Below are 23,997 nucleotides of genomic sequence, written 5' to 3' on the forward strand. Positions count from 1 at the left end.
TATGCCAAATAGATGGGGAAACAATGGAAACAGTGAGAGACTTTATTTTCGTGGGCTCCAAAATCACTGCAGATGGTGACTTCAGCCATGAAATTAAAAGACGCCTGCTCCTTGGAAGAAAAGCTATGATCAACTTAGAGAGCATATTAAAAAGCAGAGACATCCCTTTCCCGACAAAGGTCCATCTAGTCAAAGCTATGGTTTTTCCAGTAGTCATGCATGGATGTGAGAGTTGGACAATAAAGAAAGTTGAGCACCAAGGAACTGATGCTTTTGAACTGTGGTGTTAAGAGAAGACTCTTGAGAGTCCCCTTGGACCACAAGGATATCAAACCAGTCAATTCTAATGGAAATCAATCCTGAATATTCATTGGAAGGACTGATGCTCAAGCTCTGACACTTTAGCCAACTGATGTGAAGAACTGACTCACTGGGAAAGACCCTGATGCTGGGAAAGATTGACAGCAGGAGGAGAAGGGGACGACAGAGGATAAGATGGCTGGATGGCATCACCGACTCGATAGACGTGAGTTTGAACAAGCTCTGGGAGATGGTGAAGGACAGGGAAGCCCGGCGTGCTGCAGTCTGTGGGGTCACAGAGTCGGACACGACTGAGCAACTAAGCTGAACTGGAGCTACAAGAAGCTGTATGGGGATTCCCCCAGCCTGTTTCAGCCTCTTGCTCCCTTTCTTGAGAGCCTGAACTATCATTTAGCATTCAAGGCTCAGGGTCTGGAAGTAGTTATCCCTTAAATCCTTCTCTGTCTAAACCATCCACAGCCCTGGCTCCTGGACCCTCACAGAGGAAATAAAAGTCCCCCCAAGGCCAAGAGAAGTATCACAGTACTTTCTAAAACCCACACCTCTACTCCCAAGCCACACCACAACTTCTGTCTGTGCTTTTTTGAACTCTACATTCTAAAACCTGTATTTAATCTTCCTAAGCAACCCAGAAAACAAATAGTCCTAATTCAGTATGTGTGTTAAAATTTTAGAGACTTTCTAAAGGATGGACTTAAATGTCATAGTCTTGACTTTGGAGGAAAATCTGAGGACAAAAGAGGGATTAGGAATTGTGGGATGGGGGAGGATGGAGATTTAAAAAGAAAATCAGGTTAAGGTTACAAGGATAAAAGTTAAATAAGAAAACAAAAGCCTGGTTAAGGCTGCTGTGGTTAAAGTTACAAATAAAGTCAAACACTTCATAGATCTCTAGTTCGCGAACCCAAGAGAGCTCTGGGGCGGCTCTCATGAGCTTGAACAACAAGCTAATTTTCAAGCAGGAATCAAAGGGGTTGAGCCCCAGGACAAATAGGTTGAAAGCCCAAGCATAAGCCTGGGCTCAGAGAGTTAAAAGGAATGCAGACTGCCCCAAAACACACCAGTCGTTTGTTTTTTCTGCCACCTCTCCAACGGTCATGTCTGGAGTGTGGATAAACAGTTCTGGGGGAAAAAATTCTGTGAAGTACAGACTTTAAGAAAATAAAACACTAGAAGAGTGTTTCTTAAAGAGCTATATGTGCACCTGCATATATATACAAACACAGTGAAAGACAAAAAAGAATAAATATATACATATAAATATATATGCAAGTACGTGCATATGCCAAAATTAACCAAACTTCTGCATGTTTTCAGGTGTGAATAACAAAGGCTGTAACCAGCCTTTAAGAAGTTGTAGGTATTTTTAATAACAAAACCAAAGTGTTGTTTTACAAAGGTATTCCATAAATAGTGAAGGGTGTCTGAGCAACATTTCGGGTTTATTTAATAAGATTAAACTGTGTGCTTTTGGTTATTATTAATAGCATATTTTATTCTAGGTTGCTTAGAAATGTGTTTGGAAAGTCCCAGATAGAGGACTAAGAAAATGAGACGAGAAAGCTGCCTTTTATGGCTGCCCCACTAGGGGCCAGGAATTGTGCTCAGTACTGTTCCCATACTGTCTATTTCAACTACGTGACCACCTTAAACGGTAAATAGAACCACTCAAACTACACAGTTTGCCAGCGGCAGGGCCATTCTTGCCCCAGAATCTAAGGCTTTTTCCATCATTATTCCGCATTTCTTCCCAATGAAATACTCAAAGCCCGTAGCAGTCTTTCCAAGTATTGCTACAGGCAGAGGAATGTACCATATTCCTGGGACAAGAAAACTGCACGAGCAGGAATGGAAGGTAACAAGGCAACTTTTCTGTGATAACTACTTTAGCAAAACTGAGACAAGAAACCTTTTGGTCCAAGAGGTAAAGCAAACAGATGAACAGCTTACACATGGTAGCTGATAAATATTTAATGTCACTTGGTACAGTGGTTCTTCAAAAACGTCTTTCAGCTCTGAAGGCCCTTCCGTAAATCCACATTTCAGCAGTGTGGCCAAGGCTCAGAAAAAATACATTTTTAATAAGGACTGTGCCAACATGAAAGGTTGAAAATGGAATATAAGACCCACAGGGGACCACACACTCTAAGGGAGACAGGGTCCTAATGTGAAAAAGGGAATAAAAAGAGGCCAGAAACATATATATATATATACACACACACACACACATACATACATATTCGAGAAAAATACACACATCTATATTCTTGGAGAAGGGAATGGCAACCCACTCCAGTATTCTTGCCTGGAGAATTCCATGGATAGAGGAGTCCATGGGGTCGCAAAGAGTCGAACACGACTGAGTGACTAATACACATACATATATATATATTCTAGGGAATGAGGCCCTGTTAGAACTCTGTCAGAATAATTATCAGAATGGATTTTTTTTTCCTTCCCTCAGTGGATGATCTAGTCAGAGTAAGGGGCATCATATTCCAGACAAACATGCTCAGGTCACGAGGCACTGACTACTCTCCAACCGCTGATGGCATCTCAGCTGCTTAACCTGTGCATGCAGAGTCCAGCATCACATACTCAGCACATATGGCCTTCAGGCTGAGGACTCTCTCCACTCCTTTCTCAGTCTCTCTCATACAGTGTTGGACCCTTGCTACTAGTCTCTCTCTCTCTCTTTTTGTGTTCTTGTTTTGGTGCTTGAATCTGATGCTTTACCCAGGGGTCTGGGAAGATTAGTGACAGCAGGAAGCTGCTCCCACTCGTGGGCCGCAAGGACAAAAGGAGGAGGTGTGGTTGCTGGGGTCACTCAGTAGAAGATGGAGCCTGCCCTGTGGGTGGGAGAGCCACAAAGGGGATGTGGCCACTGCCAGAAATGCTGTCCAAGGCAGAGAGTGAAGAACAATATATTCCGGCTTCCCTTTCTCCTATCCTCCCATCTCCCACTGGTGTCAAACTGTCAGAGGGCAGGGGTCAACCATCTGGAAAGCAGAATAGAGCAGGATAGGACAACAAATAGATCAGGGCCAAAGGCCAACACCATTGATGAGTTAAGGTATGTCACAGACCACTGATGAGTTAAGATATGTCAAAGAACAGTGTGTCGTGTGATACTATAGTTGCTAAACATATGCACATACAATTTAAGCAAATATACACATACTGCACACAACAGAGACTGAGGCATTGTGAGACAGAAGAGAAAACAAGAAGAGTAGAAAGATATACTGTCGGTTCTCATTATCCATCAAGGTTTAGGTTCTACGACGTCTCCACAAACATGGCTCCATCGTTCCTAGGGGGAATACAGGGTTAGGTTCCTGCAAGCCTCTGGTTCTGTTTTCACCAACTTATGAATACATAACCTTGTTTTTTGTGCTTCTGTTTAAAAGCACACCATTTAATATATGCTGTTGATTCATTAACAGTGAATCCAACAGCCAATAGCACTTAACTCATGTCTAAACAAAGTTTATCTAACATAGTTTCTCTATAAGTCAGAGCAGAGCCTTCCTATACTTAGAAATACAGACAATACCAAGCCTGGGGGTCATTTAAACAGTAAAATCACCAACAAAAAAGCACAAAAATAAGAAAAATAGGGTACTAATAGATCACAAAAGGACACATATAGAATGACAACAGAAACCAGAAGGCAGAGTGTCACCTAGCACAAACTCTGCTGTGAATACACACACAACTCAGAAAATTTTTGCTGCTCCATGCTTATCTGACAATAACCACAGAAGCACCACCAAGATTAATTTGGGAGTTACAAATAAATTTCCTTGAGTAGGTGAATTTTAAAATACAGAATTTGCAAACAATTAGAACAAAGCATATATCAAGATATTTAAAGAAAAAGAAGTTATCCCTAGATGGTAGGAGATGAAATGTTTTTTATTTCATTATATATTTTTACTTCTTTTTATTTTCAACTGTTGCTTAGTATGCCTTAAGCTTGTAATTAGTGGTAGAGGGCAGAGGAGGAGAGAGATTCTAAATTTAAGTTTAAGAAGAAAGAAAAACTAGGAGCAAAAGTATTGAGAAGTAGAATCATTTAGTTGAGCAGAAGGTGATGCTAGATATGGCCCCAACAGCAGAATGGGTCATCCTCACTGCATGATGTGAAGGGTTGTTCCAAGGTACCCCTCCAAATCTCTACCACTCTTTCAGCAAACAACCCAAGGGGTGAGGAGGATGGCTGCAAAGGCCAACCATGGGGCAGGCTGGGGGCAGGAGGGGCACATGAGCTGACTCCCTGAATGAGTGGACAACATTCCCCAAACAAACTCGCTGGGCTTCACAGACTCACACCCTCCTCATCCCTCTTGAGCAAAATCTCCTTATGCTCAAGTTGACTCATGAGAAAATGTGAGCCTCTTTCTTTTCTTTTTTTTTCTTTTTTTTTAATTTATTTATTTATTTATTTTTAATTTTTACTTTACAATTCTGTATTGGTTTTGGCATAGATTGACATGAATCCACCACAGGTGTACATGCGTTCCCAAAACAATTCAACAAATATGATTTTAGCCCCAACTATGTGAACTATGTACAAATTGCTGTACAAGGTGCCAGAAGAATTATGCATCATTTTGCATGTTTTTATCTCTTCTTTGTTTTGTGTGTTTGTCACTCAGTTGGGTCCAACTGTTTGCGACCTCACGTACTGTAGTCTGCCAGGCTCCCCTGTCCATGGGATTTCCCAGGCAAGAAGACTGGAATGGGTTGCCCTTTCCTTCTCCTGGGGATCTTCCACACTCAGGGATGGAATCTGGGTCTCCTGCATTGTAGACAGACTCTTTACCACCTGAGCTACCACTTTTGTGTTTTACCTGTTTGTAAATAATATTCTACCTAATTTGAGAATAATCAGAAGGTTTGGATCCCTAACTTCATCACCTTATACTGGTAAATGGCTTATATTTGTAAAGCACTTTCTATTGCTAACACCCTTATATATACATTATCTCCTGGCTCTAAATGTCTGTGTTAGTGATCCCTCTGCCACTGTATAGATACCTCTACTATGACATTTTACATCATCTAAATTTATTTATCAGTTCATTTTCCCTTTCAGTCTCTTAGCTAGCTTCTTGAGGACAGACACTGCCCAAGTAGGCTTAGTAAGCACTGCAGAGTTATTGCATTTAGCTTAAACCTCCAGAACACTGAAGTGGGAATTAGATATTAATTTTTACAGGGACTTCCCCGGCAGTCCAGTGGTTAAGACTCTGCACTTTCAATGCAGAGGACATGGGGTTTGATCTCTTTTGGGGGAACTAATATCCTGAATGCTACATGATGCAGCCAAAAAATTAAAACAAATAGAACATTCAGAATTACTGCCCATGTAGAGGCATTCTCATGGCAGCACACTAAGTAACAAAAAGACAAAAGAAAAAAAAAAGCTAAAAAAAACACTTTCTACAGGTGAGGGAAGAGAATCAGAGAGGTGAAGTTATTTGTCCAAAAGCATGTTATAAAGTGCTGACTCTGACCCTAGGCCCAGTGTTCCTTCCCCGTATCATAGCTGCTGCCTCTCCCAGTGTTAGTCACCCAGTTGTGTCCAACTCTTTGTGACTCCACGGGCTGTAGCTCGCCAGGCTCCTCTGTCCGTAGAAGTCTCCAGGCAAGAATACTGGAGTAGGCATTCCCTTCTCCAGGGGATCTTCCTGACCTAGGAATCAAACTTGGGTCTCCTGCACTGCAGACAGATTCTTTACCATCTAAACCACCAGGGAAGCCCTGGGTGCATGTTATAAAAATGACATGAGTCCAGCCAAGTTCTAAAAGCAGCTTCTTTGCACATAGCCACTGAAACATGTCTTTTTTTAACCTATAAAGCAAGAGAGGGAGAAAAGTCTGTACTCTGGTACTGCTTTCTATCTTTGTGTTCAAAAATATTTACCAGCAGTAAGGGACCCTTCTGGGTTGAGAATGGAGATTCAAATAACAAGTGTCTATTGAGCTTATTTTAGATGCATAAACCTCCTCTAATGATTGAAAAATAAAATAAAAAACTTAAATTTATGAGATTCTTAAGCTTCAAACTAGGGATAAAACTAAGTTGCAGAACTGGAAAAGCATTAGCCTGGCAGAAAAGCATAGTAATTTAGTTCTCTGTTCATTCCTTATGCCATTAACGAGCAACTTTTAATCTTTAATCCTCCTTCACTAAGCTGCTTTTACTGTCCCATCTGCTCCTCTTACTCATGCCGTCAGGATCTTATAATTAAATTCTAATTAAAGTTTAAGGCATGTAATAAAGAAAACACTTGCGGAATGCCTTTGATTCAAGAGGCCAAAATAACATTTCAGCAGTTTGAAAAATGAATTATATCCTTTTGCTTAACAAGCATCTTTAAAATGGAATTAAAATGGGAAATTCCAATCTTCCATGATTTCACCAGCCACACATTATGTAAATATGGTCATCATCAAGGGTTACATTTAAGTCGGCTGAAAACATCATGAAGAGAACGCTGCCCAGCGTGCACAATCTGGATGTGAGCTCAAGAGGCAATGCAGGAGGCAGAGCTGTCATAAAAACCATGGTGGTACCTTGAAATATGAACACGCTGGCGTCAGCATCTATCCAGCACAACTCCCGAATGCTGAGAAAAGAGGGTTCTCGCCCTTCTCATCTAATGGCTCACCAGACTCTAGCAAGGCTACCTTTCCAGCATCCACCACAGCCACCTCCACTTCCACCGTGTTAGGTCAGACCTCCAACATCGCTTGATGACATTGCTATACTTGCCCACCACCAGCCCAGGTCCTGTGTTCCAATTCACGCTCCATTCCACAGGGCTGACAGTGACCTTTCTTTAGCATCACTCTTATCAGATTGTTCCACTCTGACTACAGGTTACGATTTAAGAACAGTGCGTGCTAAGTCACTTCAGTCATGTTCGACTGTTTGTGACCCTATGGACTGCAGCCCACCAGGCTACTCTGTCCATGAGATTCTCCAGGCAAGAATGCTGGAGTGGGTTCCCATGCCCTCCTCCAGGGGATCTTCCCAATCCAGGGATCGAACCTGCATCTCTTATGTCTCCTGCACTGGCAGGCAGGTTCTTTACCACTAGCACCACTTGGGAAGCCCTTAAGAACAAAAATCACTGTTAATTATATGATTCTATATCTTATACAATAATCATAATTATCAATATGCCAGACATTACTCAAAATTCCTCATTATTACTCAAATTCTCACATCCACCCTATGATGCATGTCCTATTATTTCATCAGATGAAAAAAGGAGGGACAGAAAAATCAAGGTGCCTGCCCAGGATCACAGGGGCACACAGCAGTGGGGCCAGGGTTTAGAGCCATGAAGTTTGGCTCCATAGTCTGTGTCACAAAGCCCAAAGCCTGAGTAAAGTACATGGGGACGTCTTGGTCTTCTTTCCAAATGCTCCTAAAATGCGCCCTATGTTCTGGTTATGTCAATAAGCCCCACCTTTGCAAAAACATCAGGGTCTTCCATACCTATGGCTTTGCTCATGCTGTCTGTTTGCCAGGTGGCCCTGATGACCCCACCTGGTAAATTTTTGCTCATTCCTTTCCTATCTCATGAGGACTGTCCTAATTCTCTGGATAGAGCTTATCACTCACCTCTTTGCGACTGCAGAATCTAGAACCTACAGGACCTCCATTATGGTGCTAACTGCACTGCAGTGTGATTGAGGCTTGGTTTCATCTGAGTCCCTTAAAGGCAGGACCCACAGCAGGACTTTGATAGATGCATGACAAGTAAAGAAACTGAGAGTTCTCAAAATCTATACATTGGCCATATATACAACATGGCCTAGTATTATGAGTATAGTGAAAAATGTTACTCTCTGGTTCAACTTATAGAGAGAAAGGAAAGAAAAACCATATTTTGCTTTATAAATCTAAGAACACTTATAAACTTCCCAAACTTCCCAAAGCATGCAGTTCACTGATAATGCACACCCTATTTTAGTTTTCTGACAATCTAAATCCGTCAAGTTCCTTTCTTCCGTGACCCTACAATCATTAAGATGAGCCCTAGCCAGACCACAGCAGGGGGCAAACAGTAGGCTTAGGCTCTGCCACACAAGGTTGTCTGAACTTGACTGAGCTACTCGTGTCCTAGCTTGGAGTCCAAGGCCTCAGCAGACCAGGCTCCCCACTCTCAGGCTTCCTAGATCTGTGGCTTCTTTACCAGCTGAGATCTGAGCATCTCAGCTGTTACTTGATTTGTCCTCCAGAGTTCCACTGAAACTGGAGCCTTTTCCTTGACCTGATGAGCCCTGACAAACCTCGTTTCCTTTCAGTAAACAGCCCATCTTGCTGAGGATTTGAGCGCCTCTAGCCCACCCTAGTACTAGCTTAGTTCTGTTCCAGGCAGACTGGCCATTGTGAACCATACAGCTGCTTCCATGTCTAAATGTCCAGTCCTTCTCACCTAGAAATTCCTAAGCTGTGTCTCCCACTCAGTGAATAAATATCAGGCATGGTACTAGGTCTTTTATGTAGTTCTATCTCAAATTCCTCAAAGCCTACTTTCAAAAAGATATAATTATACTAATTAGTCCATTAAACAAATCTTCAGTGAATACATACTCTGTAATAAGCAGGACAACAAGGCTAGGTGACATGTCCAATGTTACACAGATGATGAGTAGCAGAAGTGGGATAGGAAGAGAGATCTTTTGCATTCCCATGATATATTCCAGTTTTTGGTCTTCTGTCTTTATTCTTGAAAAGATGAAGATGTACTGAAGAAAGGCATGCACTCAAGAAACTGAAGAATATCACCCTTAATCATGGAATACATAAGCACAGATGACTGGCACAACCCTTCACAAGATCCCAGTTCATATTTGCATGCCCTGTCCACGCCATAGCACCCACTTTTCTCTGAACATGCAATGAGTTTTCACACCTTCATTCATGTTCAAGCCTTTGGCCGTAATGTCCTATCTCCCCCTGAGGACTGTATTCACCCCTGCAGCTCATTCATTCACCATTCTGTATTTATTAAATACTTGTTAGGTACCAGTTCCTGTAGAAAATGATGGAGATATAAGACTTAGGACCCATCTTTAGAGAGCTTACGGTCCAGTGGGACGTGAGGATGCGTAAACACACAAGCACACCAAAGAGTATGTCTGTCCCATGGCAAGGGAAACAGGCTGCCCTGGTAGCTCAAAGGAAAGGCCTGGAACCCAGTCTTGGTGCCTCCTCCCTGAGACACTGTTCTCCCCATTCTGCCTCCAATCCCATCATAATTCATTTGTTCCTCACATTTCTTACTGCACTATACACTTGGCAGTTAAATTTTTCACAGTGAATCATAATGTATGACATGATCATTTATCTTCATTTCTAGAATTGAGGGAACTGATTTTTTTAATTGACAAATATTTATTGAGTGTCTTGCAGGACTGTAGTGGTTAAGAGTCTGAGTTTTATTGTTTAAATTCTGGCAAGTAATTACAAGCATGTGACCTTGGGCAGGTTATTTAACATTTCAGTCCCACAACGTTTTCCACATCTCTAAAGTGGGGAAAAAATCAGGAATATACCGAAGTTTAGCATGACGACAGTATTTATCCCAAGTCATTGTGAGTTTCATCTTTGGCCTCAGTCTTCACCTTGCTTGTTTCAACACCAGGTCTAGCATCACTTAACCTTTGTGTGACCAATGATAATGACCGCAGTGAGGATCTCCACCACCTCTCCACAGTGTAAACATGTCAGTAACACAAGATAGCTTTGGGATTTAATGTTACTATCATAATATCACTTCTAAATATGGTAAGCAATTTAGAGCAAACTTGGAGTTTAAAAAAAAAATCTCTTTATGGGCATTAGATGTTGAAGATGTACCAGTTAGTTTAAATATAAATGTACAGGTATTATTACAAAAGAAAAATGCTACTAATGACGATTTGGAAAACTGCTAATATTATGTACCAAATCAACAATTAAGAAACATAATTTACATTGATAGATTGATAGTTAAATCATATGTCAAGTGAGACAGCATTAGAAACGAGTTGTCAGGGAACACTGCCATATAAAGTTAAATCATATAAAGCAACATATTATTAACAAGAATGTAATTCTAATCTTTATGGTGCTATTTGGTCCTAACATTCATAACATAAAACAATAATAAAGAACTACATATAAGGTTTGATTCCATTTATGTCAAAAGCCTTTTAAGGGGTACTTCTACTAAGGAATGCTTCATATCTTATAAAGATTAATTAAAAGCAGAATGTCAACCTCAGTATCTCCATATTTTATAAGGAAGAAAAATTTCAAAATTATATACAAGAATATATTGTGCTCCTACTAACTTATCTTCAAAATTACAAACTTTAAAGTAAGTGGTAAGAGGACAATTTCTTAAAAGTGTGTCTCTGGAGAGGGGTCCTGATATTCAGGTGAGAAGCTGTCTGGCATGGGTGTTTATGACATAATTCACAATAAAGGAATTACCAGTGTCCTCCAAGGTGGGTGGTTAGGGTGAAACCATATTGTAGGGGGTGAAGTAATGAATGGGTAATTGAATAAAAGAAGGAAGTGGGTGTGAATCCTTCATATAAAGGTTCTGATGCCAGAAGGAAAGGGAGAAATAGGGCAGTAGTTTGCAGTCCAATTTTACAAAGTGTTTTGACTTACTAAGACAGGCGACATAAGCTGAAACATCATGGAATACATTACATTTTTACATACCAGTCTGAAGGATTACTGTTGCTTCTGAATGCAAAATATGTATGCATAATGCTGACTCGACCCAACCCATCCAAACTTATTCGGTTCCCAAATGCTTGGCTTCAGCTGAGCCAGTTTTCTTAACAACTTCCAAAATAAACAGAAAAGCAAAATGTCAAGGCCAAGATGTTTTCATGTTCAAGTCCACAATCCTGAACATTTGTGAGTTTCCTTACATAGCACCCGGATTTAGTACCCATCCAATCTACTTCTAGACTGGATGCAAGTACACAAATACACCGATACCCAGACACCAAATATAGCCCCAAGTCATACAGGAGATTCTGAAGTTCTCAGAAATGCAAGAATCCATCCTTAAGAGCTTTGTTTTAATCCCTACAGATATATACCTCATATGAGGAATAGAAAAAAGAAAAACTCTATTGCATGGGAGCTGTAGGCAAAGGTGATGAACAGTGCATCATGTCAAGAGTGCCCAGTAGTTACCAAGCACTTTATGTACAATATCTAATCCTGATGAAGGGTTATTGTTATTCCTATTAGAAATAATAAAACCATGGCTTGGGGAAACCTAACTAAGAAGTTAACTGAAAATAAGAACTCAGCTTTGCTACTAACCTAGCTCTGTTACTTTGGGTAAGTTTCTTAGTATCTCTAAAACCTGACTTTACTCGTCTATAAAATGAGTATAATCATACATACCTTGAAAAGTCAAAGTAAGTTTTGAGAGAGAAATAATATAAGGTACTTAATATTATGCTTGGCAGCATAAGTTATATTCAATAAACGGCAGCTTGTTGATCGTTATCAGTACTGCCCGGGACTCTATGCCTTGTGAGTGACAGAGTGGGCATTTAAATTCACAGTTGACTGATTCTAAAACCAACACAAACAATAGTACTTACTGATAATTTATCATGTGCCAGCACTGCTTGTTTGCTAAGTTGCTTCAGTCATGTCCAACTCTGTGTGACCCTATGGATAGTAGTCTGGCAGGCCCCTCTGTCCACGGGACTTTCCAGGCAAGAATACTGGAGTGGGTTGCCATTTCCTTCTCCAGGGGATCTTCCTGACCCAGGGATCGAACCTTCGTCTCTTATGGCTTCTGCATTGGCAGGTGGGTTCCTTACCACTAGCACCACCCAAAGTGCCAGCATTACCATGTAAAAGTTTTAATACAATCAAAGGTCTCAACAACCCTATGAAAAAGTTACTATTATCCCCACAATATAAAGAAATTGAGATTTTTTAAAAGTGCCCCACAGCTACTGGAAGTTTGACAGGCTTCCTCAGTCCTGATTTTAGATACTTCCAATAATATATTATTCCCAACACCACACTCATTTATCCTTCATGATGATGTGCCTGCATTTTGAAACCACAAACAGTATCTCAGATATATTTTGGAAACATAGGGCATACAAAAAGGGACTCCACTTGAATTTAAGATAGAAACTATACAAACATAAAGTAATATTATTACTATTTTACAGACATAAACAAGTTGCACCAGGAATTTTATTGCCCTAATTAGCCAACAAGGTTCTAGTTGAATCGAGTCAGACTCTTTGATTTTCCTTTCTCAGTCTGCAAAATTTCAAGATCTCTGGACTGCCTGAAACATACCAAAGAATGGTCCCAGAAGCCACATGTGAACAGACTTTTGGACCCAAAAGACCCCAAATGGACATAAGTGAAAAGGTCACCATATTCTATTTTCCCATGGCAAATGGCCTTTGAAACCCCCCTTTTTTTTAATATACTTTCACAGTCAAGTGATCATGATCAACAAGAATGAGATAAAATTGACTGCAGCTGGAGAAAAATGCTGACATGAGTGGCTAAAAACACCATGTGTAGCTTGTAATAAAAGGGTACAGGACCATAATGTAAGTTGAGGCCCCACAGAATCGACCCGTCTAAAGTCACATCTCATTAAGACTAGAAGCAGCAGCTGGTTTGTCCCAAAACAAGTCCTGGATGAAAAAAATTAGAAGGGTCTCTGTCCTTTAGATGTGCTCTTGAAAATATCACGTCCTTGATCTGCATGGATTTCTTTAGATAGTTGACAGAGTGCATGTTGTTGTATATGCACTCTGGTCAGACCTGAGTGCATGTTGTTCTAAAGGTCAAAGAACTGGCAAAAGTGGATGTGACTGTTGTCAAACAAGAATGAGCTCTCTTTGAAGTTGGAGGCTTAGATGGGCTGATTCTGGAATGCTCCCTTCAAAGGTGAGGGTGAAGAGTAAAAATGCTGCCCTGTGTAAGCTGAAATGTCTTTAAGAAATACAGAGTACACTGCCCTGCCATCCCGGCATGACCCACTGTTAAAATCTGGGTGAAAAAGAACAATCCCTGAAGGTGGAATGATATTAGCAAACAGCCATCATGAACACTCCACTCCCTACATCTTGCAAAGGCCCATGAAAAAACCTTCCTCAAGGTCCTTCTGCTTCCAGTTTAATCAGCTCAGTATTTGCCTCACCCTCTATTTACGTGTGCTCACCTACTAATTAGCTTCCCAGGTGGCACAATGGTAACGAATCTGCCTGCCAATGTAGGAGACGCAAGTTCAATACCTGGGTCAGGAAGATCCCCTGGAGAAGGAAAAGGCAACCCACACCTGGGAAATCCCATGGACAGAGGAGCCTGGAGGGCTACAGTCCATGGGATCACAAACAGTCAGACACTATTTAGTGACTCAACAACAACAACCACCTACTAGTTATTCCCCCTCGCTTGTATTTTGCTCTGCAGATGACTTCTGGCCAAACTTGCTGTCGTGCCAAATACTTGAGTTGCTGCCGTGTTTGTTATCACTCAGGAAATTTCAATCGATTGCTATCTGAAACTTCTCTGACTTTCAGTTTGGTAAATCAGACTCCTGTTCCACCTCATAAATCAGAAACACAGCCCTGTGTCGCTCGTCCTTGTGGCCCCAGTAGCTGTGGAATGAATATCAGCAGAATTAAGTGAAGTTCTTGCAGACTCAAATATCACAGAAATGTGGTAATTTGTCTTTATTAATAGAAGGTCAAATACCATGTACCTCTGACAGTTGAATCAATATTTTTACAGTCCTTAGGTCTTGACTTGCACCAATGGCCTCTTTAACACACACACACAGACACACACCAACCCCCCCACCCCCACCACACTTAAAACTAAATCTTGACGTTGTTAAACCACTTTTTAAAAACTAGGAGATTTAAGACATAAAGAATCTCATCTGGGGCATGGTTTTCTCTGGATCTGAACATCCCAGAACTCCATTCCTGGGAATATCAGCCACTGTGTAGAGTCCTTGCCACCCTGTAAAACTTACAAATATTTTCTTAGGAAATGCTCTGGTAAAGATGCTAGTGACTAGCTCTAGCTCTTACCACTTTTTTCAATACAGTATTTTGTTTTCCAAGTTGCAGACTTTAACTTAGACAACTAAATATATTAGCAACAACAACTATTACAGGTTAAATGTTTATGAGTATTTAAAATCCTCATATAATCATTATTAAGTAGGTAATATCATCCCCATTTTACAGATGAAGAAACTGCTGCTCAGCAAGGTTACTTCCCTAAAATCTCATATGCAAAGAGGCTGAACCAGGATTCCAAGTCCAATTTGAAGTCCAGTATTCTTTTTTGCTACTGTGTATAAATCAAGAGTCCATAGGGTTGAGGCTCCCTCTGAGAACTGTGATGGCAAGAATATCTGGTTCCCCCAACCACTGATTCTGTGACCTCCCCTCTTCTATTATCCCTGCATCTCTGACAACTTCTTTACCCTCCAGTCAGGGGAACCTGAGCTAGCAGGGCTGGATGGAGGAGGTCTTGTATTCTTTCAGTTCCCAGATTCTGAATCTGTCAGTACTGAAAAAAGAAAAGCTTCAAGCTATAGATACAACCCAAATCTCAAAGCCTCTCAGGAACCTCAGCAAAAATATTCAGAGAGTCTAGCAGTGAGTCTCCCACATAAATGCCACAAAACTCAGGGCTATAGAGTGGTGAGATACTCAAAAAGTACGTTTTAAGAAAAGTCAAATGTACCATGGGGAAAAAAAAAGTCAAAGTATCATGAAAAAAATAACAAGTGCTCACAAGCAAGTGAAGAAAAGGGAACGCTTGTGCACTGCTGATGGGAATGTAAATTGGTGCAGCCACTATGGAAAACAGCATGGAGGTTTCTTGATAAAATTAAAAATAGAACTAAAATATAACCTAGCAATTTCACTTCTGGGTTTAGATCCAAAGGAAATAAAAACAGGATCTAAAACAGCTATCCTCTCTCCAATGTTCACTGCAGCATTGTTTACAATGTAGAAATGATCTAAGAATGGATAGAAGGATAAAGATATGGTATATAAATATATATACATATATATGTGTATATACAATGAAATATTATTCAGCCAGGAAAAAATAAGGAAATCCTGGAAATTCTGTCACTTAACAACATCATGGGTGAACCCCAAGGGAACTGTGCCAAGTGAGACAGAAAAAGACAAATACTGTATGATATCACTTATGTGTGGGACCTGGAAAAGCGAAATTCATAGAAAGAGGAGAATGGTGGTTGCCAGAGGATAAAGGTAGGAAAAATGGGGAGATGTTGGTGAAAGGATATAAATTTCCAGTTATAAGATGAATAAGTTTGGGGGGTTTAATATACAACACAGTGATTATAGTTGATTATACTTTATTATATACTAGAAAGCTGTTAAGAGAGTAGATCTTAAATACTACCATGGTAATCAAATCAACACAAGGCACATCTGTGTGCATGAGTGCTCAGTTGTGTCCAACTCTTTGGGACCCCATGGACTGTAGCCCACCAGGCTGCTCTGTCCATGGGATTTCCCAGGCAAGAATACTTAAGTGGGTTGCCATTCCCTTCTTCAGAGGATCTTAATGACCCAGGGATGGAACCCATGTCTCCTGCATTGGCAGGTGTATTCTTTACCACTGAGCCACCTGGGAAATCCTTGTAATCATTCTGCAATATGTAATTGTATTAAATCAACACAACGTACACCTTAAAATTATGTAATGTCATATGTCAATTATCAGAGAAGGCAATGGCACCCCACTCCAGTACTCTTGCCCGGAAAATTCCATAGGCAGAGGAGCCTGGTAGGCTGCAGTCCATGGGGTCGCTAAGAGTCGGACACGACTGAGCGACTTCACTTTCACTTTTCACTTTCATGCATTGGAGAAGGAAATAGCAACCCAGTCCAGTGTTCTTGCCTGGAGAATCCCAGGGACGGGGGAGCCTGGTGGGCTGCCACCTATGGGGTTGCACAGAGTCGGACACGACTGAAGCGACTTAGCAGCAGCAGCAGCATGTGTCAATTATATCTCAACAAACTAGGAAAAAAATTTAAATGTTCTTATTTTCTACCCAGGAAAGGAAAGGAGAAGTGAAAAGAGAAAGGTAAAGAAAATTCCAGAAAAAACGATTTAGTCTTGGACCATGGTTCTCATCAGAAGCTTCTGTGGGATCAAAACAGATGAATGGGTCCTGCTCCCTGAGTCTCTAATTCAGTAGGTAGGGTGAAACCAGAGAATCTGCGCTTCCAATGTGTGTCCAGATGATGTTCATACTGCTGGTCTGGGGATCATGCTTTGAGAACCACTGGTTTAGAGTAAATAATCACCTAACAAATGAACACTTCAGAAAAACAGGTATCTAAGAGATTCCCTTAATAATCAGGTAACAAACAAGTGCTGAGCTAATTAATACTAAGCAGAGACAGTACACCATTGTGGTAAGAAGTCTGCATTCTGGGGCCAGACTTCTTGTTGCTGTTTTCAGACTGCCTGGGTTCAAATCCCAGCTCTGCTGCTCACCAACTGTGTGATTTCACACAAGGTCCTTGTCCTCTTTGAACCTCGGGTTTTCTTATCTGTAAAATATTCATGCTAATTATAGTACACATAAAACACATGCATATTGGGAGGACTGATGGGGCTTGTATGTCTAAAGCGCTCACAACAGTGCCTACACATGTTGAGTACTATTATTAGCATTTGTTTTATTTTGTTAGTTGCTTAGTGGTGTCTGACTCTTTGTGACCCTGTGGACTGTAGCATGCCAGGCTCCTCTGCCCATAGAATTTTCCAGGCAAGAATACTGGAGCGGGTCACCATTTCCTTCTCCAGGGGATTTTCCTGACCCAGGGACTGAACCCACGGCTCCTGTGTCTCCTGCATTTCAGGTGGATACTTAGCCTGCTGAATCATTGGGGAAGCCCTGTTATCAGCATAAACTACTTCTAATATTATTATTATAGCTCTCTGCTACTAGGAGAGGTAATAGTTTTTCTAGAACTATTAGAACTATTACCCTGTGTCAATGCCAGTGTTAGATCTTGGGGATAGAGCTGTAGACCAAACATGCAGTGTTCTGTACTAAGTTACAGTCTAGAGCAAGAAGACCCTATTTAAGTAGTTGTTTTCAAGGCACATCCTTACATCAGAGGGCTGAAAGCAGGGAAACAAAGAGGAAACTATACAAAGTCATTTCAAATTGGAGATCAATCAGACATTAAGAATATTTCTTTAAGTGGAATAAAAACTAGCGGAAAAACATGATTCTGTGTAATTATACCATACAGCTCTTCTGAAACAAACTGTTGTGGCTTTTAAAATATAATGAAATACGAAGAAAAATTCTTTTCAGCAAATTTCCCCCAGATTTCTCTGCACTTAATATCTGTCACGTTCTCGGCAAACCACTTCAACAAAGGCCAGGTCTTAGGGCCAGAGAGAAGTGGCCAGTTCACTACAGACCAAACAGGACGTGGAGACAGTGCCGTATGAGAGCCACTAGATGTTCCATTCTTTCTCCCCTGCTAGAAAGATGGGCCACAGCAAGGGCCACGCAAACCTGGGTTCAGAGCCAGCCTCTACTCCTTAGTAACTGTGTGATCTTGAACGCGTTCCTTGACCTCAGTCTTGGTTACCTCATCTGTAAAAATGACACCCTAATGATACAGAATGAAAAGCTCTTTACCATCAATCCCCTCAAATTCCTCTGCAGCTAATATGTATTGTGCATACTGTAAAGATGGATAAACTGTGGTTTCTTTATACAAAGGGTTCCTAAGTTACTAGGAAAAAAAAGAACACTTGTGGAGAAATAATTACAGTATGGTGAGGGAAGTGCTAGAAAACGAGAGTAACAATGAAGAAGGAGTGGCTAGCTGCCCCAGGGAATCTGAAGGGCTTCACAAACAACAGGATGTTTAAGGTGGGTCCTGAAGGATGAGCAACAGCTCAGCAGGGAGAAGAGCAGGCCGGTGATATTCTGGAGGACCGGTCTGCATGGAGGTGAGAAGACACGCAAGGGCCTAGGGATCAATGAGACATCTAACGGGGCTGGAGTGCTGGTGTGTGATGAAGAGTGGCAGGAGATGAAGACACCTCATGTCTTGGTTCTGTGAAAATATCACCAGTTTTTCACATTATGAAATTTATTTGAAGCCATTTGGATGACAGTCAAAGATGATAAGGAAATCAATGCATTAAGGGATGGTCTGTGGGCTTTTTAATGTAAGTCTGAAGTTCTCCTGGCACTCTTCCCCTCGGAAGGTCAGTGTTCTAATGGCAAACTCGGGTATTCAGCTCCCTCTATGTGGGTCTCATATACCAGTAACAGCAACCACTGCACTGGGGGCTGCTCAAATCTACTGACTTCTAAGCATGCTGTCCTACAAGCTCTACATACGTCAACTCTTACAATCCCCACAGCAAGCCCGCAAGGTACAAAGAGGTAAATGAAGGGCAGAAAAGGTAAGAAGCTTGCTCCAGGTCACATGATGAGTCCCAGGGCTGGCGTGGTACCCCAGAGCCCAAATTCAACGGCTACCTTGAGTTCCATTCCTCCATCCACGAAGGATGCTCTCACACCACTTCCCTGGGCAAATCCACATCTTGAAGGGTCTGAAGCTTTTACATGGGGGAGGGGGTGTTCTTAAAGAAAGGAATGCAAAACTATGACTATAAAATCAGGTGCAATATTGAATATTTACAACAAGAAAAAATTAAATAACTGGAGCCTCGAGGATTTAGGTTCCCTTTTCCTTAGATCAGAAATGCCTACATAGAAATGCTTCCTGATTGTAAGCCCTCCCCACCTGGAACATTCTACAACTCCCAACAACTACCTGAACTCTTGGGGCCCATGTGAGTAAGGGTCCCTGAAGTTTAAGCTCTATTGTGTTCATTTCACGGTGGAGGTGAAGCTCATCTCCACTACCACTTAAAAGTCCCTTGTGTGTGCCTACTAAGTTCCTTCAGTCATGTCCCACTCTGTGTGACCCTATGGAATGTAGCTTGCCAGTCTCCTCTGTCCAATGGGATTCTCCAGGCAAGAAATCTGGAGTGGGTTGCCATGTCCTCCTCCCTCCTTGGGAGGAGGGATATTCCCAACCCACAGATCAAACCCACATCTTCTGTATCTCCTGCACTGGCATGCAGTTCTTTTACCACGAGCACCACCAAAATTTTCCAAACCCTTTGACAAAGGCCAGATCTGAGGGTCAGAGGGAGATGGCCAGCTCACTACAGACCACCCAAGAGGTAGAGACAAATGCAGCATGAGAAGCAATAAGGTTCCCATCCTTTCTCCCTGCTAGAAAGCTTGGCCACAGCAAAAGGCTCCAATTTGAAGCTATGCAAACCCAGGCTCAGACCCAGCCTCTGCTCCTCAGTGGCTGTGTGACCTTGAACATGTTCCTTGACCTCTTGAATTTCTTAACTCTCGGTTTCCTCATCTGTAAAAATGAGACACTGGAAGAATCAAATAGGATAACTTACAACCTTCCCAGCAATGCCAGCTCCCTCCCTCTAGGTGGGCCTTTCCGGAGCCTTCTCCTCCTTTCTGACCCTTACCCCACCCCAAGTTTGCGGGTGGGCAGGCCGGTCCCTTCTGTGTACTCCCAGCTTACTCTGTATAGCCTCCACTAGAGCATATCACTCTCTTAGTAATTCAGCAAGTACTCTCTGCATACAAAGATGAACATGGACAAGCTATTGTCTTCCAGAAGTTCACTTCTAGTTCCAGAAGTTCGGGTCAGGGAGCCATTTTCCCTGGAGGCTGGGGCCACGTCTCATTCCCCTGGAGACCCTCGGACATAAGGCAGATTGTACCCAACTGAAAACAAGTGAGACCACCTTCCACCACGCCAACTCTCAGTTAGCGCCTCTGCCAGCAGCCTTACTCGCCTGGCCCCCTGCCCCGCCCCTCAGCTCCGCTCTCACCAGGCCCCAATGATGCTGGTCTGCACATCCCCCCATGGCAGGATCAATGGAGTTTGGTTTACAGGGCACTGGGTCCATTGTTGGCTCTCACCTCAAGAACAAAGAAGAATACTGGCCCTTCCAAGGCAAAACAAAGGCTGACTTCTCCCCCACGGATCCCTTTTCCTTTATGGGCAGCAGTATGCAGACCCCCGGTCCTCCACTGAACTACATTTAAAATAGCTTTTGTGAAGGGCAGACACAGCAGCCATTTTCATGTGTGTGCGCGCCTGCAGCAATGCACTGACTGTAATATGAACAATGTGCACTTCTTCCCACTTCTGACAGAATAGATGCCATTGTGTCGTGGGCCCAGGAGGGGGCGGGGGGGTGCCCAACGAAAGAAACCAAGCCTTCAGGTTTATGACATGAAATTCTGATAAAAAGCATTTCGAAGCCTCTTTCCCATCATCAAGAAACCACACTGGGCAAGATCAGAGCTTAACAGCCAACAACAACAAAAAAAAAGACACATTCAATCCCTGAGATCATTTTCCTGAAATAGAAAACTACATATGTTTCTCAAATTTCACATCAAGCCACTGCAGAGGCCAGACTGCCCGGCTGAATTGGGCCAAAATAAGTAAGGGAGAGAGAAAGAGAAAGGGAGGGGAGAAGGGCGGAGCGGAGAGGGGGAGGGGTTGGAAAAGGGAGTAAACAGAAGAAAATGAGCCCATTCTTCCACATCACCACATTTCTCTAGCACAATCTAAACTTACAAACACCCCCAGTTTCACAGAACTTGTAGTTAGGGTTGCTTATCGGGCAGTCTTTACTTTGTCAAATTAAGACACATTGCCTTGGATTAGCAAGACTCCTTAAATTCGAAATGACTTCATGGTTGGCTCAGAGTTCAGTGTCTCTAGGGCCAGCCGCCAGGAACATATCCACTGTGGGCCTCCCTCCCCTCTCCATACTGACCTGCCTGACTTTTCCATGGAGACAGCAGAGCAAAATCCCAAGCAGACAGGCTGTCAGTGTTAATTAAAAGTCCAAACACCTCTTTAGAAACTATCTCCAGCTCAATATTTATACAGAATATAAGACTCCTAACAGGCAGGGCTGGAGAAGGGAGCAGGAGGTTGAGGGCGGAAATAGGTTTGAATGGCATTTGGAACCCATTAATTTTTAAAAGACACGCTGCCACTCCACATAGACCCAGAGAGGTTCAAAATTTAACGAAACCAGGAAGATGAATGAGCCGAAGATTGTTTAGAAAGCCTGGAGACAGCACTCAGCTTTTGAAAAGAATAATATCTGGGCAATAATGAGAGCTGATGCTTTTTTTGGTGAACACAGTTTCTGGCACACTTTCACAATACAGGTTGACAATTTTTTGTATTTAACAAAAGGAAAGGCAATCTTCTAAATGACTTGGGAACAAAGGGCTCCCTGACTACAATTTCTTAGTAACATTTAAGAATTCTCTTCAAAGGTCCCTGACAATAATTTAGATAGAGGGAGGGAAGAAAAGTGAAGAAAACAATAAAAAAAAGAAGATAAATTAAAAAATAATGAACTAACTAGAAGCAGTGAAAAAAGAGAAGGAAAGAGTCTGACACTAAGTGACATCACAAAGGGTTGAATTTAATGCTCAACTTTTATAATACATTTTCTAAAAAAGGTGAAGCAAGAAGTCAAAGCAAGACTTTGATCAATACCATTACCTCTCAGCTCAAGTTTTAATCCAGGGAGAAGCTAAATGGATCACCTAAGCCAACCATCAAATTCTGCGGACAAACTGAGTTCCAAGAGACCCAAAGTTATCTGACTGGACCAGACACATCTTCCCAGGTTCAAACCATGACACCTTATGCACCCAGTGATGTGGGTCCTGGCCGTTGCCAAGGTCTCAGAGCCCTTAGTGTCATGGACTCCAAGACCAAATATGCAGACCTTCATCAGATGGACAGAGACTTAGACGCTACCCAGAATCACACAGGTACAGTGTACTCAGAAGGCCCAATAATGAAGTTCATAGGAGTTCACCTACAGCGATAGCCACCCTGGACAACAAACTTCAATGTACTAGTTCCACCCTCAGAGTGAGACCCTTCTGAAATTCTGTCCTATTACCTGGAAAATGAGATCTCTATTCATTAGCATTTTTATAGTTCCAAACATTTTTTAGCAAAGAATATACCACCATAGGGCTTCAATGCTAGCCAGTTGGTAAGAAACTGCCTGCAATGCAGGAACATCTGGTTCGATTCCTGAGTTGGGAAGACCCGCTGGAGAAGGGAAAGGTGACCCACTCCAGTATTCTTGGGCTTTCCTGGTGGTTCAGATGGTAAAGAATCCCCGCCTGCAATGCAGGAGACTCTGGTTCGATTCCTGGGTTGGGAAGATCCCTTGGAGGAGGAGGGCATGGCAACCCATTACAGTATTCTTGCCTGAGAATCTCCATGGACCGAGAAGCCTGGCAGGCTACAGTCCATGGGGTCCCAGAGAGCTGGACATGACTGAGCAACTAAGCACAGCACAGCACATACCATCATAATGTTTTTAAATGAGGTACCCCATCCCAAGATTGTTGTATTCTAAAAGTGATACTAGGTCTCAGAGAAGACTGTTAAGTAAAGGAAATGCTACAGAGCATTTAGGAAACTTACAGTGATACTGGCCATTATCTTCCAGGTGTAAGCACTCGTGTGTGTGGGGGGGTGGGGGTGTGTGTAGGGGTGTGTGTGTGTGTGTAGGGGTGTGTGTGTGTGTGTAGGGGTGTGTGTGTGTGTGTGTGTATGTAGGGGGCTGTGTGTGTGTGTAGTGGTGTGTATGTGTAGGGGTGTGTGTATGGAGGGTGTGTGTGTGTGTGTGTGTAGGGGTATGTATGTGTAGGAGTGTGTGTATGTGTGCGTGTAGGGGTGTGTGGGTGTGTGTGTAGGGGTGTGTGTGTGTAGGGGTGTGTGTGTGTGTAGGGGTGTGTGTGTGTGTAGGGGTGCGTGTGTGATGGAATATTACTCAGCCAAAGAAAGAATGAAATACTGCCATTTACAGCAACACAGACCCAGAGATTATCATAATAAGTGAAACAAGCCAGACAGAAAAAGACAAATATCATATGATATCACTTATATGTGGAAGTTCACTGAAAAAAGATACAAATGAAATTATTGACAAAACAGAAATAGACCTACAGACATAGAAAACAAACTTAGGGTTACCAAAGGAGAAAGAGGAAGGAGAGGGACAAATTAGAGAATTTTTATGGGATTTATTAATCCCATAAAATATGGGATTAACATATACACACTACTATACAGAAAATAGATAACCAACAAGAACCCACTGTACAGACAAAGAACTGTACTCAATATTCTGTAATAACCTAAGGGAATATAAATATATATGTCTGAATCACTGTGATGTACACCTGAAACTAAAAGAACATTGTAAATCAACTGTACTTCAACATATACACGTCACTTCAGTCGTGCCCGACTCTTTGCAAACCTATGGACCATAGCCTGCCGGGTCCCTCTGTCCATGGGATTCTCCAGGCAAGAATACTGGGGTGTGTTGCCATGCCCTTCTCTACAGGATTTTTCAGACCCAGGGATCAAACCCATGTCTCTTCTGTCTCCTGCATTGGCAGGTGGATTCTTTACCCCTAGCACCACCTGAGAAGCCCCCAC

At 42.1% G+C, this 23,997-nt stretch overlaps 1 protein-coding gene across 10 annotated transcripts in view; it reads right to left on the reverse strand.

Annotated features, from left to right (window-relative positions):
- The window catches only part of FGGY (FGGY carbohydrate kinase domain containing), a 497,520-nt gene that overhangs the window by 381,515 nt on the left and 92,008 nt on the right, over nt 1–23,997 (reverse strand). The window contains exon 1 of one of the 10 annotated variants that reach the window (XM_040232744.1): nt 21,284–21,463. The exons of the other annotated variants lie outside the window; for them this stretch is intronic. Within the exon in view, the coding sequence (XP_040088678.1) occupies nt 21,284–21,300 (17 nt within the window). The 5' untranslated portion in view covers nt 21,301–21,463. Of the gene's footprint in view, nt 1–21,283; nt 21,464–23,997 lie in introns of those variants that run through there. 10 annotated transcript variants of the gene reach the window in all.

This window comes from Oryx dammah, unplaced genomic scaffold (assembly GCF_014754425.2).
Source record: "Oryx dammah isolate SB20612 unplaced genomic scaffold, SCBI_Odam_1.1 HiC_scaffold_28, whole genome shotgun sequence".
Classification (NCBI taxonomy): Eukaryota; Metazoa; Chordata; class Mammalia; order Artiodactyla; family Bovidae; genus Oryx; species Oryx dammah.